At 38.1% G+C, this 18,781-nt stretch overlaps 1 protein-coding gene across 11 annotated transcripts in view; it reads right to left on the reverse strand.

Moving 5' to 3' along the window:
- LOC115222095 (disks large 1 tumor suppressor protein) overlaps positions 1-18,781 on the reverse strand; it is a 598,849-nt gene that overhangs the window by 228,210 nt on the left and 351,858 nt on the right. For 10 of the 11 annotated variants that reach the window (XM_029792201.2, XM_029792206.2, XM_029792205.2 and 7 more), the window contains one exon: positions 4,360-4,484. The exons of the other annotated variant lie outside the window; for it this stretch is intronic. In XM_029792201.2, coding sequence (XP_029648061.1) covers positions 4,360-4,484 — 125 coding nt within the window. The remainder of the gene's footprint in view (positions 1-4,359; positions 4,485-18,781) is intronic. 11 annotated transcript variants of the gene reach the window in all.

The following is an 18,781-nucleotide window of genomic DNA, read 5'->3' on the forward strand; positions in this document are numbered from 1 at the left end:
ATAATATATATATATAATTATATAATATATATATACATAGACACACACACATACCTCCTCCTCTTGCACTCTCCTGTCTTTGAAAGAACTTTTTCTTCACCCATTCCCTTCTGGTCATTCAATATGTGACCGCGTGTGTATCGTTGGCGATTTTCTTTCTCTGTTTTCCCTTCCTTGGACCTTTCCTTTTTCTATGTTTCTGATGAAGAGCTCTGCTCGAAATGTAAAATCTTGCTTCTTTCCTTCCTTTCCTGAGCATCCTATATGTGGAAGCACTCCATTGGTTATGATGACGAAGGTTCCGGTTGATCCGATCAACGGAACAGCCTGCTCGTGAAATTAACGTGCAAGTGGCTGAGCACTCCACAGACATGTGTACCCTTAACGTAGTTGTCGGGGATATTCAGCGTGACACAGAGAGTGACAAGGCCGGCCTTTGAAATACAGGTACAACAGAAACAGAAGTAAGAGTGAGAGAAGTTGTGGTGAAAGAGTAGAGCAGGGATCACCACCATCCCCTGCCGGAGCCTCGTGGAGCTTTAGGTGCTTTCGCTCAATAAACACTCACAACGCCCGGTCTGGGAATCGAAACCGTGATCCTACGACCGCGAGTCCGCTGCCCTAACCACTGGGCCATTGCGCCTCCTTGAGCATCCTATAACACTATACTTGTTCTGTGTTTTCATGTTTGGATTAACTATATACACAAATACACACACACATATCTATATCTATATATATATATAATGTATACAGACATACAGATATATAGACACACACACCCACATCTCTGTACATATAAACAGAAACAAACATGTGTACACAAGCTCCCGCCTCACCCCACACAGTGTTTCTATAGCAATGTGATAAAGTTGTGATTTCAGTAATAAAATAATAAAATTTTTCTCCCATTCTATCTAGTTTGATGTTTGATTAAATATTTTAAATGAAAGAGAGTAATAGGTAGAACTTTAGAGTGCAAGAATAAATACCAGCAAGGACGGTTGGCCTGTGGTAGAAAAAACTGGATTCACAGAGCATGATGAGTGCTGCTAAGCAGATCTTACCGATTTCTATAGAGGCGAACCACATTAATAATGACTTCATTCATCGGACACAAAAACTGGAGTCAGTGTTGTGAATCATGTTTAATGAGAGAACAGTCCTTGAAGATGGTATTTTGAGAGCAAATCTAGCTTCTTTGAAGCTTGTAATACTTTTTATAAACAGAAAATATTTTAGATAGGAAGGTATATTCATAAGACAAATAAAACAGCCAAATAAAAATCCAAGTTTTCTTAAAATAGACTGAACAAATTGAAATTTGAAAAATAAAAATATAAAGAAAACATTTTTTAAAAAATGTTCATTCTGGTTTCCAAGTGGAATGAAAATCATAAAAAACTCACCAATTCTTATCCTATCGCATGAGTATTTACAACATATTACCAACTCTCGTTTTGACTTAAGTTTTAAAAGCTAAACACACACACATACAGATGTATATGTATACATTGGTACAGATACACACACACACGCATTTACACATGAATATATAAACGGATATGTATACACACATGATGCGGTGTGTATGAACAGCAATGCTATGTCATAGTGAGATATGGCCCATGATTGCAAAAGGACATGTGAAGACTAGAAAGATATGAAGCAAGTAGGTTCCACTAGATGTGCAACATCTACGTGCATGTCCAGTGTTGAGAGGAAACACTGAACATAAAAGCATCCGTGTGTAAGGGAGAAGACGGTACTGTTATGATGATGTGGTGCAGATGGATGAGCCTGCTGCACAAATAAGTGCTAATCATTAAATATGGCTGGAACTCGTAGAAGAGGGAGACCTAGGAAGATGCGAGACAAAATAGTGAATACTGAATTCAAGTTGCTAACCCAAATGGGGATGACAACAAAGGACTGAGTTATTTGATAAATTGCTGTGCTCAAGGAGACCCACCCATCTCAGCAAAAATTAAGTCCTAAAAGCACAGTGTTAATATATATGGTCCTGCACCCAATCTGTTCCTGTGAAGCCTTGCCCACAATTCATCTTCATAAGACACACCTTTCTAACTAAGGCCATATTACTTCAACAGCTGTAGTTATATGAGAAGAGAATTTCCCCCTTTTTGCACTTCCAGATATAACAACCCTTGGAACCATTTTTCTTGTTACCCATCATGTGTGTGTGTGTGTGTGTGTGTGTGATTGTGTATGTGATTGTGTATGTGATTGTGTGTGTGTGTGTGTAATTGTGTGTGTGATTGTGTGTGTATGCTTAAACTTCATTCAGGAGAGGTATTAACCACCCCTAAGCCACTGCTGTTCCTAGTTCTACTAAAACCCAAAATAGTAGCACCTCTTAGGGTCCTAGCTATGGGTTAACTAGCATATGGGATGACATTCCATCTGAGCATGGGGATGCAGAAATAATCTTATTTGGTGTCAGGGCATGCAGTAAAACCACTGGAAGTGAGGGATGTTTAATTGTTGAGAGAGAGCATCCTTCTAGGAAAGGGACACTGACATAAAACCTGCAGTTTCATGTGATTACATGTCATCTCACTTTGGCCAGTCACTAGGTACTAATTACAGTCTCAGAGGGTGGTATTCATGTTGTGCAAGTACTTGTCATTATAATGATGTACAGGTGTCTCTTTATGGTAACTTCATTTGTCATTCCATCCAAGTGCACAATAAGTTACAACTTTTGTCGGTCACCTTTGCTTCAAACTATGCAGATCTGTAATGGGACTGGACAGTCATCTGCAAGGTCATGGATGGAAAGTCAGAAATGCCACTGACAATAAGGAAGCACAAGGAGATGACAAACAACTGTGAAAATGGAGCAATCACCATGTATGCACGGATACATACATTTATATTAATATGGTCTTGCTTTTCAAACTAGAAAATACATCTAGAAATCGTCTGTTGTGTTGACTATTAGTGGAAAGTAAAATGTAACAAATTATATCAAAATATTTTAGTAAATATAAATGCAAAGTGTTTCGATCTCAAGATTGAAGTTTGCAAATTGAATATAGACTTTTCTTTTTCTATTTTAAGTGTTCTTTGGTTTATTTTCGATTTAGATAAGGAAGAATTAGAAGACAAGTTAGCAGCGTCGGCTAATCTATGTTCTTTGCTTACATAAGTAGCAAATAATTTTATTGAAACATTCCACAGATGTTCACGTTCTGCAGCAGAGAAAATTGCAAGCAGCTTATATTTTAAACATCATTTAATGTGTTTAAGTCACTTTTGAATTCTTCATTTGAAGACAATGGAGAGGCATGAAGGAATATTTTCTTTCTTTCCAACTAATGAGATTTTCTGCCAATAGTAGTATGTATATCCATCCATCCACCCACCTACCTACCTATCTAATATATATGAACACGTGTGTGTGGGTGTAAGATATACGTGTATACTGATAAGTCTGTGCAACATGTGCCTACCTATCCATCTATTGAATGTGTGTGTGTGTGAGTGTGGACATATACATACATTCATTTGTTCATTGAATTTTATGTCCATTTTCCCATACTAACATGGATTAGATGAAGGAACTATTGAGGCATTGTTTTACAGTCAGATGTCTTCCAGTTCACAAACCCATAGGATTTTCAAATAAGGAATATCCTATTCAGACATCTTCAAAGATGCAAAATCAGTTGATAAGCTGTTGAAATAAGTAACAATATTCAGCTCGAGAAATTTGATGAAATTTGTGTATATATACACACACACACACACACACACACACACTATATATATATATATATATATATATAACAAACTTCTTTTCAGTTTTCATCTACTCAAGTCCACTCACAAGGCTTGAATCAGCCAGAAGCTACTGTAGAAAACAGTTGTGCAAATTGTTGCATGTTAGAGTTGAACCTGAAACCACACAGTTAAAGTTTGTTTTGTACTTTATCTTCCAGTAATTCATCCATCCATCTTGGTGTCTCCCTAAGCGATTCTATGCACAACACTGATAGACAGAGGCCTCACAACATCTGGATGTATGACATTTCCTTAACCAATGAACTTCAGATCTAGATTCTCTTCTCACCTAACGCTTGCAAAATGCCAAAGAAAATGAAAACTATACCACCATTATAGTTTCTGTAGAAACAAAGCTACTGGTCACCTGAATTGCTAGATATAGCAACCAAATCTCCTTTGGTCACAGTTTAGACAAGGTTGACCTGGGTATAAAGAACAACAAGAGCAGTAGGGGAAACACAATAAGAACAGCTAGAACAATGCAACCAACAAATGTATGAACAGCACTGCCACCATCACTAGTGACAGGTATTACAGGTGAATGCTTACCTTAGCCGGCCATCAGCAGCAGCTGCTCCACCAGGTATAATTTTGGTGATGTAGATACTTGGGTCTTCTCCAATGTGGGGGTTGTCGCTACCTCCAGCAATGCTGAACCCCAATCCTGTATTGCCCTGTACATAACAACAACAACAACAATATATGAATAAATGAGACATCAATGTATTTGTGTGATTCACATAATAGGGGTGGGCCTGGGGTACTGATGCAGACAAGAGTGAAACATGTATTGATGGAGTGTAGGTTAGATCCGGTCTATTAATAAGGAATTATGTTGGTCTTGGAGATTGAAAATAACGATGCCTTTTGATCTTGAATGACCATGGGATTGTACCTAGAAAGTTCCCCTCCCAGGCAAAGTCCGGACAAAGTTGTTTATAGAAGGCCAGAAGTTGCCCATGCATATCAGCCACCCCTCTCCACACCACTGATGTTATCCAAGGGAAAGGCAAAAGCCAGTACAGCTTGGCACCAGTTACATCACAACTCATTTCTACAGCTGAGTGAACTGGAGCAACGCGAAATAAAGGGTCTTGCTCAAGAACACAACACACATCCCTGTCTGAAAATCGAACTCACTACCACATGATTGTGAGCCAGACAATAGGATGTAGTATATGTATATCTATATATAAATATATATATATATATATCATGAAGCTGACCACTGTTAAAACTTCCAAGTCTTTGCTAACAAAAATATATAATTTTTCTTTATCTTTTTACCTGCTATGGCCAGCTGGGGCAATGCATTGAAGAGTTTCTTTCCTTTAATCATACAAACCAATCTCAGTACTTTTTTCATTAAGCCTGGTACTTATTCAATTAGTCTCTTCTGCTGAACCACTAATATTACAGAGATGTAAACAAACCGACATCTGTTGTCAAACGGTTGTGGGGGACAAACACACACACACACACACACATATATATATATATATAGAGAGAGAGAGAGAGAGAAAGAGAGATAGGCTTCTTCGAGTTTCCCTTCTCCCAAATCCACTCACAAGGCTTTGTTGGGCCTGAGGTTATAATAGGAGACACTTAATAATAATAATCCTTTCTACAAATCACTTGAAATTTTTGGGAGAGAGGGTTAGTCGATTAAATTGACCCCAGTACTAAACGGGTACTATTTTATCAATCCCTAACTCCAGTTGGAAAACTCATTCAAACTTCTAGAAGACATCACCCGAATCACAGACGGTACCTCATAGGAACTGTTATGTGGCCACTTGGATGGCTAGAAAGAACAACTAAATTACTCTCAAATTACATTTTCTGAAGAAAATGAAAGTCACTTGGAGTTATGTAATTCAAGATATTCTATGTTTGAAAAGCCAAAAAGAAAAGGAAAAAAGAAAAAGAAAATAGGATTGTCATAGCTGGAATATTTTTGATATCATTGGTAAGCAGGACTGTAACTAAGCTGGAGCCAAACAACAACAACAATTACAACATTGTCCAACACAACTCAATATTTTAGCTGTATATCTTTCATTGAATTCTTCATTCTCTGAGATCAGAAATGGCATTCATATTACAATATGTACTTAATTCTATGTTTTAGAGAAAGTAATGCCAAGGAAATGTCTCCTGGAGCAACAGACTCAGAAAACTGGAGAATTTCTCAAGATATTGTTAATCTATCTCCATCTTTGGTGGTCTTATGATACAGCTAGCCTTAATAACCATTCCATCAAAGGATTTTGGGGAGTCTGTTTTACTATCTAAGAAGTAATAAATAGCGAAAGATCTATTTATATTGAAAGGGATCCCTTACATTTAGAATACCACAATCCTTCGTGCCTTACCTCCTCCACTAATGGTTCCAGAGACCATTATATGCAATTTCCTTACCTACTGTTCTTATATTACCATTTTCTAAAGATTCTCAGAGGATGCAAGAATCAATTTTCTCCAACACCCCTCCTCTTTCATTCTCTCTGCCCTCCTCAGTCAATAACCAACATTACAGATGCAGAATCACGAGGGAGAAATAGCAAATTAGTATAAGATAAAAGAGGGGGAGGGGCTTTCACAATGCATTAACACAATATGTTGAACAAAGGAGAGGGATAAAATATGGTTTTTAGAAGAGCATTAGCCTGAAGAGGAACACAAGGATTGTATCTATAGCCATGTGGGTCTTTAATCACTAACACAACCACCACTTCCCCCGTCTCAGCTCCTGACAGACACTATAAAGTGGATTAGCAAAACAACTCTTAGAGTAGGAAATAAGCCTCAATAACATGTTGTATTAGTGGCAGGAGTATAAAACAATGAAGTCAAAAAGGAGTGGGAGTACCTCTGTTTCTCCTCTCTTCCCCCCCACAACACAATGTAAAGAGATGATGGTATGATGATATGTTATATTACAATATATACCTGTGTGTAGGAGAGAGAAAGAGAAAGGTTGGTAGGGCATGAGTGGAAGCAAAATAAAAAAAAAAGAAATGAAGAAACTGTGCGAGATCATTTATTTCTCATCTTCATCAGTCCATATTAATGAGGAATATAGCTTTGTGTGTGTGTGTGGTAATGTAGATGTATATATATATATATATGTTTGTGTGTGTATATATAAATATTTATGGGCATGTCTGTGAGTATGCATGTATGTTTAAGTATGTAAAAGTGTGTGTGTGTGTGTGTGTGCAAGCATGCATGGTGTGTTGGGGTAGCTTAAAAACTAATGAAGAAATTATGCAAGATCTTCTTCCTCTCTGGAGTAAATCCTTCTTTAGAGCTCTGCTACGTGACTGAACATGTTCCACTGATAAATGGTGTTCACTGATGGTGATGATGATGATGATGATGAAGGTGGTGGTGGTGGCGATGGTAATGGTTCTCCTGCTGCTACTGCTACTACCAGTGATGATGATGATGATGATGATGAGTAATAAGATGGAAGAAGTTACAACAAGATTAACAAGAAAATTAAAGTACTTCAGTCATACCACAACCATCACAACAACTGGTGATGATGATGATGATGGTGATGATGACAACAATGATAATTAAGAAAATTGGAAATAGAAACTACAAGATTAAGTAAAGGAATTAGTAAGACCACCCCAACCATTACCTCTCGCCATATTAATATCCATCTATCCTCACCACAACCATCACTACAATTTTGCCAGCATCTATCTACCTTTATCATCATCATCACTATTATTCATAAAAGCTACCACCACCATCACCACCACTACTATTACCAACACTTTTGATACTATTTTCCCCACAGGTTAAGAACTACCACCGTCACCACAAGCCCAACATTCAACCCCATCTTCACCACCACCACTATTACAAACTCTATCTCAGTCACTTTGGATGTCTTCAGCAGGGCCCTCAAACATTCAGGCTGAGGGTCTGGTTTAAAGAATAACTTCCACCTTCACATGGTTACAGTTATGGGCTCTGTCCCTCCTTCCATGGCTATGAGGTTAAGAAGCTTGCTTTGAACCCACTTGGTCTCCGGTTCAATGCCACTAAGCAGCACTTAGGAGATGTGTCTTAACACAATCCCAGGCCTTATGAGGGACTTCGGTAGATGGAAACTGTATAGAAGCCTGTTGTGTGTGTCATCATTTAACATCCTTTGTTCACACTGGCAAGTGTGTGTGGGGGGGGGGGGCTGCCATTAGATTCCAGTCTGCTTTGGCATGGTTTCCATGGCTGGTGACCCTTCCTAATGCTAACCTCTTTACAGAGTGTGCAGGGTGCTTTCATGTGGCACCACATGTGTGCTTTCACATGGTGCTGCACAGGCACTTTTGCAGGGCACTGCATGGGTGCTTTTAGGTGGAACGGTCATGAGTGCTTTACACCACCAGAAGGATTAGTTATAACATTTCTGCGGTGGGATAAGGGTCTTCTTGCCAGGCATCAGGTGTCTCGGTCCTTTGCCATCTCACCTGAAAGGTTCAGCTTCCTGAGGTTGTTCTTCAGTACTCTATCCCACGTCTTCCTGGGTCTCCCACTTGCCCATGTTCCTCCTCTTCAAGAGATTGGCACTTGCATGTATGTATATAAGGATGTCTTTGTGCTTGTCACCTCTCCAGCTGCTGATCAACCGATGTTAATTTATTTACAACTTCATAACTTAATTGTTTGGCAAAAGTGAGTGGCAAAACAAGTACCAGGCTTTAAAAGAACAAAACAAAAAGAAACAAATACTAGGGTCCATGTCATTTTTGCGATGTGTGGTCTGGCGTTGTCTTGCAATAAAATAGGAGTGGATCTGTTGACTAATCTAGGCTGTTTTTGTAAGTTTCTGCATCATTTGGTCCAGTTGATTGCAGTATACTTTGGCCATGATTGATGAGCCAGGTTTAATGAAATCATAATGGATCACACCTGTGCCAGACCACCAAACACACACCATCAGCTTCTTTTGATGAATTTTGCTTTTTGGATTGTGTTTTGGGAGGTTGTCTTTGTCCAATCATTGTGCTGAACATTTATGGTTGCTGTATTGGATCCATTTCTCATCACATGTTACAATTCGATTAAAAAATGATTCAATTTTGTGTCAGGAAAGTAGCATAATGCAGGCTTCCAAACGTTGCTGCTTCTGATTTTCATTGAGTTCATGTGGAACCCACTTATCCAACTTTTTCACTTTACCGATTTGAACAAGGTGAGTCAATATTGTTTGCTTACTAACACCAAACAACAATTATAATTCACAGGCACTTTGAGATGGATCTGACTCGATGGTGGCTTTCAGTTCGTCATTATCCACCTTTGTTTCTAGTCAATCGTGTTGCTCATTTGTGAGGTCAAAGTTACCAGAACAAAATTTTGCAAACCAATTTGATACTGTCTGTTTGCAAGAAAGAACTCCTATTTCAAAACTACAAATTTTCAACTTATCCATCTCTAAACAAAAGCAGCAAAAAATGATTTATAAATACTTTATAAAGCACAAAATGAGTTAGAATAAAAAAATAGATGTGGCAGCTTTCTAACAAAAAATAAAGATTGTCAAAATATAATAATGGTGCAAAATGATCAGATGTCAAAGTTTACCATACACCTTACTACTAATTTCATACTTGACAACCTAATAGTATTCTAGATGTAGAGAGCTGGTGCTGTTGACAAGATATGAACCACCAATGCCAGTTTCATCATTCAAGACTAATGAATAAAGTAACCAACGCAATAGCATCAATAACAACTGTTATCAGAGGGCAGTGATGTGTCTTGGCAACACACACAAACACACTTCCAGTTCATGTATACATACTTGCACCTACACACACACATACATGAAATCAATCGCAAATTATTTTCCAATTTAGAGTAATTTTTTTCATCACTTTAACAAAAGTGAAAAGATTGGCAATGCACAACTACTGTATGTATGTATGTATGTATGTATGTACACCCGCACATACACACATCCATACATACATATATTTTACATGGGTGTAAAATAATTGTGATGAATGATGATGATGATAAATACACACATGTATATATTTACTTCACCCACCATCCATCATCCATTCATCATTTACAATTTTAACTTTTGGCGATAAGATATAATTTTTTTTAATGGTCATTTAGACAGAGACAGAAGGAGAGAGAAAGTGTGTGTGTGTGTGTGGCTTTGCAAAGCTCTAAAAGATAAAAGTACATTTTTAAACATAATAAGTAACAGAGGGAGGTAGTGGTGGTGGTGGTGTTAAAATTAATATATATATATATAGTAAAATGTAAAACTAACCCAAACCATCTTCTGAAGAGCAATAAAATGAGTATGAAATAACGAGAAGTAATTGCATATATATCTAAAAGATTAACTATAAGGTATTGTGTGTGGTGTGTGTGTATATATATATATGTATGTATGTATGTATGTATGTATGTATGTGTGCATACACATATATTAGACGAATGGTGTAGATGTATTTGGTTGTAGAATTAATGAGGGAAATTGGCTAGAAATTGATAGGAAGAAAATGGAGGACATGATAAAAATAAGGGCAGAGATGGGGATATCTTTGAAATAATATATATATATATATATATATATATATATATATATATATTATATATATATATATATATATATAAAAGCAAATACAAAGTAATTGCCTTTTGTAAGAAAAGTTTAAATGTTAAGAGAAAATAAAAGTAGTAGAATTGATAAACATGAAATAAAATACATAAATATATAAATACACATACATGAAATAAAATAGTGTGTGTGTGTATGTGTGTGTGTATATATATATACACATATATATACAGATACACACTAGACTGCACTGGTATGGTTATGTGATGCGTATGGACTAGGACAGCCGTGTAAAGAAGTGCTAACCTCTATAGAGGGGAATCTGTGGTAGAGGTAGGTGCAGAAAGACATGGGACGAGGTGGTGGAGCATGATCTTCAAACTTTGAGCCTCACAGAGGCAATGACCAGTGATCGAGACCTTTGGCATTATGTGGTGCTTGACAAGAAGACCCATCAAGCTGAGCAAAATTGCAGTCGTAGAAGGTACAGGTGTCACACAAATTGGCACCCATGCTGGTGGCACATAAAAGCATCCCGGTGTCATGCAAATGGCACCAGTGCCTGTGGCACATAGAAGCACCCATTACCCTCTCAGACTGGTTGGTGTTAGGAAGGGTATCCAGCCATGGAAAACCATGCCAAATCAGACTGGAATCTGGTTCAATCTTCCAGTGTGCCAGCCTAGTCAAACCATCCAACCCATGCCAGCATGGTCAACAGACGTTAGATGGTGATGGTGATGACTTTTTTAGTCAAATGAATCGACCCCAGTATTTTTTATCTATTTTTTCAGGCAGTGGTAGGGGATTGGGGGACAAAGACACACAAACACGCACATGTGTGTGTGTATCTATCTTTATATACATACACACACACACACACACACACACACACACAACAGGCTTATTTCAGTTCCCATCAGCCAAATCCACTCACAGGCTATAGTAGGAGACACTGCCCCAAGGTGTCACACAGGGACATGCAGTTGGGAAGCAAACTTATCACACAGCAAATGCCAGTGCCTATATGTAGTTATGTGTGTGTGTGTGTGTGTGTGTGTGTACATAAATATGTACACATACCTGTACATATTCATGAAAGCATGTTGTAGACCAAAAGTTTATGTATAGGTAGAGGCATGGGTGTGTAGTTGAAAAGTTCATTTCCCAACCACTTGGTTTTTGGTTCAGTCCCATTGCATGGCACCTTGGGAAACTTAAAGAAGAATGCCATGAGTGTGTGTGTGTATGCATCTGTAATCTCTTGTACAGAAATGTATTGAGCATTGGCTGTTGTTAGTTTCTCCAACCACCAAATTGCCTGGGTACTTCTTGTCTACGCAACTGTGTGGAATAAGTAACACCTTACTTGGAAAACAGGTAAGGGCTAACATCAGGAAGGAAGTCTGGTTGTAAAACAATGCCTCAGACAACACAATTTGTCCAACCCATGCAAGCAAGCACAAAATAAATGTAAAGCATACATTCGTAAGCATAGGCTAGAAGGGTGGGTGGTTAAAAAGCTCACTTTGCAACTGTGTACTTTCAGGTTGTTCCACTGCTTGGTACCTGGGCCAACCAATAAAAGTAAATTTGGGAGATGGAAATTGTGTGGAAACCTGCCACGTGTGTGTGTTTAATCCTCACACGACTGCCTGACCACTGGTGCTGGTACGTTTATGTCTCCGTAACTTAGCAGAATGGCAAAAGAGGTCACTAGAATAAGTATCAGACTTAAGAAATAACTACGGACTATTAGATCAAAATAATTTCAGGGAAGTACCCCAGGACGGCCTGTAGTCCAATGACTGAAACAAGTATAGGATAAAAGATATACAAAGACACACACAACTATCTAACTAGCTACCTACCTATGTACACACACACACACACACCACACACACACACACAAAATAAAAATCATTACATTTATATATTTTTTCTTTGCCAGACACTCAAATATACATTTATCTAATAACTTTCTTCCTTTGCTAAGAATATATTTAACAAAATAAAATATAGAAAATAAAATATAATTATATAAAATAATATAATTACGGTAAAGTAAAAATAAAATTGATAACAAAACACTGGATATAAGTAAGCTGGGTTTTTTTTATTTTGGATTTGAAGTATTTTTCAGTCATTATAGGAATTTGCTCCAGCTGGCCGTTGTGTGTTTGTATTTTAGTGGTTCCATTCCACCAGTCACAATGTGCTGCTTAAGTATTATTGGCTATTGATTATCGATCTGATATTCACATCTAAACTACTAATATTGATTTTTGACATTTGTGGCTCTTCCAGATTCCCCAAGCTGTTCTATTAGAGGCAATAGGGGAGAGGAGGTGGGGACGGTAAGATGGAGAAGATGAAGAGGAAGGGATGTAAGAGATGGGGGTAAAAGACGAGGGAGGAAAATGAAGAAGTTAAAAAATACAGCAGGAATGTACATATATATGTGTGTGTGTGTATATATACACACACACACATACACAGATCCATACATAGACAAAAGAGTACACGCATACATTAGTATGCATAGTCACATATTTACATACATATGCATATCTATAGCAATTTCAACACTATATCGCTTACATCAACACACACATACACACACTTGCACAGGGATTTATGTATATATTTGTATTTTCTAGACAGGTCATATCAATGGGTGAGTTAATGTACTACAGTACCACTGTTCCCTTCTTAGACATACCCACACACATCATACCACACCCATATTCCATATGTTCCAGTAACATCTTATCCATTAATTCCAATATATTGGCTTCACCAGAACACCCACTTTCACTTTGTACTTTCCAACTCTCTAAAACTTTTATATATTCCAGCCACAATCATTATTGTCTATGAGATCTACAATGCTTGCCTAATTCTATCTTACACTGTATGGAAACACATCCACCCACCCACATCACACCCATCCTCCTATCTACCTACCTACCTACCTATATCTATCTATTTGCCTGTTTGGTTACCTATGTATTTGACTGTCAGTCTATCTCAATCTATCTGTCTGTCTGGTTACCTATGTATTTGGCTATCTATCCATCCATTTGTCTGGTTACCAATGAATTTGACAACCAGTCTATCCATCTGTCTGTCTGGTTATTTAAGTACCTGCCTACCAGTCTATCAACCTCTCTATCTATCTAGCTATTTACAGGTCTATCAACCTGGCATTTTCTCCATTCGTTAATCTAGCTCCATTCGTTAATCTAGTCCATTCGTCCATCCAACAATTCACCCATCTAACTTTCCAACCACCAACTTATCCACCCAAGTATCTCTCCCTTTCTTTACACACACAAACACAAACACACAATAACATGTGAGTAGGTGTATGTATGTATATGCATGCATATATATGTATGTGCATGTTTTAGTTAGGCCCTCCCTGCCATCACCACCAATGTTTAGTGCACCGATAGACTATATTAATTGCTACATATTGAAGTCGATTTTTCAATTGCTCAACAATTTGTATTGAAATAAGCAGCAATTCAAAGAATCCCTGCTTCCAAGTACAATATTTTATTGTTATCACTTCGAACATGACACGTGTCTTTCAAACAGACATTTCTAATTGAAATGCTTTCATCAATAGTAAAACCTTTTATGTATATACTCATTTATATATACACCCATTGAATAACTCCTCCCAACTCTTTCCTACAATGTTTCACACTCACTGAACCGGAGACAAGTGGGAAGCCCCTATAGGATCACAAGTCCTCCACTACACCAGTCCCCTGCTTACATACTATACCTCACACCAGTCCCCTGCTTACATACTAAACCTCACACCAGTCCCCTCCTTACATACTATACCTCACACAAGTCCCCTCCTTACATACTATACCTCCACTTCTAACTACTACCCTACACCAGTCCTCTCCTTACATACCTCCACTTCTTACTGCTACCCCAACACTATCTCCACTATACTAGTTCTCCTCCCCTTACAAACTGCACCTCAACTACAATTCTCCACCATTACATTTCACCTCCCTTTCACGCTAATCATCATTACACTAACACAACTACACTCTTCCACACTACATTTTACCACCACTACAGCGTATCAATGAAGGAGTCTCTATGCAAATCATTAACACAATGAGAAGTAGAAGTGAAATCCCCTCAAAGCACACCCTACTATCATGGAGAGTTAGAAAGAGAACGATAATCTGGAGAAAGAAAAAGATAATCTGGTTAGATCCATCATGAAATCTAGATGCATTCACTAATGGGGAGGGAGTTATGTAAACAATATAAAAATAGGGATGATGATGATTGTGATAATAATCATCATCATTATGGTCATCTTTCTCATCATTGCTGTGGTTCTATTTTTCCACATTCACTGCATGGGTTGGATATGTCTACGTTACCAAATATCTTCACTCTTTAATCTGGTTTTAAGTCAAAGCCCAACAATTTCAGATCTAACTACATTAGCGTTGCCGTACCTTCCTTGGTCTACTTATCTTCTATACAACAGACACCAATTCCCTGTGCTATGAAAATCTACCAACTGTACTAAAGATACCTGCCCCCTACAATCTCACCAACTCAGCAGTTGTTTTGATCCAATAAGTGGGCAACTAGAGAAGCTCATTTGCAAGAAATAGTAGCCAAATTCCCTCAAATCATACCCTAACATCTTTAAAATAGAAAGTCATTATTGGATATACAAACAGATAATTTTCTTTGTTTTAATTTTTGCTTACAAAAAAATCATATTTGGAACATCTTTGAATATAGAACTGTCAAATCAGGGCTGACCTTGGGCTAAACATCAACAAAAACTACCAACACTTCAGTTATATTGTATCACCCAACATGTCATCCACCACTCCCCCACCTCTGTATTATAAGCAAAGTACCTCTCTCTCTCTCTCTCACACACACACACATCATCCACTTCAAACCTCACTCTTCAATGCTAATCATATGTTACAGGCTTATTTCTACATTAATGGCTCCAGAAGGTGTCATTTTTTATTTTTAGCTTTCAGAGCAACACAACAATCCATAACAGCCTTGCAATTTTGAATAAAACATTAGAATCGGTGAATTCTTACAAACAACTCCATCGACACATATTGGGAAATTTCCAACTACCAACTAGCTAAAATAGTCGCTATTTCCTTTAACACTTTCCACCTGAAAGCCACATCAAAAACCCAGTAAATTGATTTACCATACCTTAAAAAATGATGATATAAGGAAGGAAAAAAACACTCATTTCTTTATGAACAAAAGCTCCGTGAATGACAACTAAAGAGATGTAGGTGTGACATACTTTCTAATATTTTTTTAGCAACCAATAAAACTGCAATAAATAAGCATACTTCCATGTGCTTACAAATATTATTTGCTTATATTTTGTAATATTGCTTCACTACGGCAATCATTTGTAAAATCATCAACACAAAACTCAGAGCATCGATTCCAGAAGCCTCTACTTACCTCCATGGTTAACGACTATTCACTCACTCATCATTGTCTATTCATCAGACTCTCTCTTCAGCTAGTTGACATTACCCTCCAGGAATGCATCAAGCTGGCAGAGTCATTAGCACATCAGGCAAAATGCTTTGTGGCATTTCAGCCATCTTTACGTTCTGAGATCAAATTCCACTGAGGTTGACTTTGCCTTTCATCCCTTTGGAGTTGATTAAATAAGTACCATTTTATATTTTGGTAAGTCTGTTTACCAAAGTCCCAACTAATGAAGCATTATCAGTAATTCAAGACAAACTAGTGATGGATACCGCTCTAAAAGAATGCACTAGTATGCCAATAGAAAACTTGATGGAATTGTTGACTTTCTGCATAGAAACTACCTACTTCAGAGTAGGTACTGATATATATCAAGAAAAAGAGGGTTTAGCTATGGGTTCATCATTATCACTGGTAATAGTCAATATATACATGGAATACTTTGAGAATTTGGCTTTAGGCTCAACACCACAAAAACCAACCCTGTGGCTGCGATATGTTGACAACACCTTCATTCACTGACCCCACCAGGAGGATGTCCAAGTACTACTAGATAATGTGAACTCAATAAAGCCATCCATACAGTTCACAATGGAGAAGGAAAAGGACACTCAGGTGGCATTCCTGAATGTATTAATAACATGCACGGAGTATGGGTTCAGGACATCTGAATACTGCAAACCAACCTTCACTGGATGATACCTCAATTTCAATTCCCACCATGCATACAGTATAAAGAGAGGGATTGCTCAGTGCCTAAAACATCAGGCAAAGACTATAAGTAGCGATCCTTATACATACCAGGAAGAAATGTTGAGATTAAGAAACAATCTGCTATGTAACAACTACCTAAAGAACAAACTATCCACTCTTAATTAGGAAGAAGAGAGAGAATGAAACCCATAAACTTAGCACAATCTGTTTACCCTATGTCAAAGGCCTCTTGGAAAAGATACAAAGGATATGCGGTCCATATGACATCAGGTCAGTACTCAGAAGGAATACAACACTTTGCAAATATCTTCTCCAAGTAAAACCACCCATAGAATATGACCAAAAATTGCATGTACTCTATCCCATGCAGCAGTGGTAGGTTATACAAAGGCAAAATGCCCCCTTAAAGTAAGAGTAGAGGAACATTATAAAACTGTGACATGAGGGGATGCTGAAAAATTGGATACAGCTGATCATGTATGGAAAAACGGAGACTGCCTCCTGCTGTGGGATGAAGTTAAAATAATCGACAGAGAACACCACTGGAAAATATGAAAATTAAAAGAGGCTGCACATATGCCAGGACATAATAGCCGAAGCAAACCAGTATTAAGAAAAGGTAAAATACTAGGTTTATAAACCCTAAAATTCACTCTATATAGCATAGTGGATAAGAGCGCAGGCTACTAACACTCAGATTCTAAGTTCAATCCCAGGCAGGGACTTGAAAAATAATACCAACAGAAAAATAACATCAGCACCATATCTTAGGAATGTGAACAGTGTATCCCATTAGTCAAATAAAGGGTTGGGTTCAAAATTCCACCAGAACACCGGATGAAATGCTGGAGAGTACATCAGCTGAAATGCTATGATCATAACAAGGCGAGGACACCTGTCAGCACATTGTAAATAATGTAAATAAGTACCAGTTGAACACTGCAGTTGACATAATCAACTTATCCCCTCCCTAAAATTGCTGGCCTTGAGCCAAACTTTGAAACCAACATTACTCTCCAGTACAACTAACCACAACTTCTCTTGCGGAGCATTCCTAGTGACATACACCACACCCTCTGCTCAGCAAATACAAAGGTGCTCTTGTCCCCTGCCAAACATTGTCTGCTCTCCTATTACCAACCATTACGATCTCTCTTCCATTCCTCTTCTATGTCCTCCTCATCTCTCCCTCTTCAACTTATTCTATCCAATTACTATGTTTCAGGTTTCCTCGCCACACACTCACTCCTTTGTCCAGGACAAACAGAATTGCGAGTGCTCCTTTGCTTTGCTGCATACAAAGCAACATCACTTGTGATGGTGGCCTAATGAAATGCATCCAGTGCACTCCGTAAAGTGGTTGGTGATAGGACTGACACACACACTTATAAAAACTAAGGTAAAATGACAAATAAGAATAAGACTTGGTCCTCCAGCTCCCCATCTTGGAGCCCGATTCTGACATTGGCAACTTTTCCAAGTACAGAAACTGGATGCACAATGATGATAATTATAATATTTATATGTGAAGGTGCGTGGCCTAGTGGTTAGAGTGTTGCACACACTGTCTAATGATTGTAGGTTCAATTCCAAGATTGAGCAGTGCATTGTGTTTATGTGCAAAACACTTCATTTCATGTTACCCTAGTCCCCTCAGCTGTCTTCTGATCAGGGTGGGGATGTTGGCCCGCCTGCCTAGCCAGCAGAGTGGCATTGTTCAAAAGCTAAAACAATGCAAAGTGAATTGTGACTAGCAATGTACAACATCCGATAGTCTAATTGATCACAATATATATGTGTGTGTGTACCCACGCACACACATACATATATATACACTTATCATTGTATATTGATCTACTTGATGTTTTGATAAGCCATCATCTATGGACACAAAGCATTAAAATCTCCAAAATGTGGCTGATGAGATTTCTATGAGATAGACCCCCCCCCCGCCTCACACTCCAGGACCGACTTTATGATTGCACTATTGATAAAGAGTATATGGCATTTCTGTATGTGTATCAGTGTGTGTGGTGTCCTGTACTGATGGGATTCTGATAGAGCTTTGTGATACCTGCAATGTCAATAGCGAAGCTGCGGGCCTCCTGTCATTATTGGCAA

The sequence above is a fragment of the Octopus sinensis genome, linkage group LG19 (assembly GCF_006345805.1).
Source record: "Octopus sinensis linkage group LG19, ASM634580v1, whole genome shotgun sequence".
NCBI classification, from domain to species: domain Eukaryota; kingdom Metazoa; phylum Mollusca; class Cephalopoda; order Octopoda; family Octopodidae; genus Octopus; species Octopus sinensis.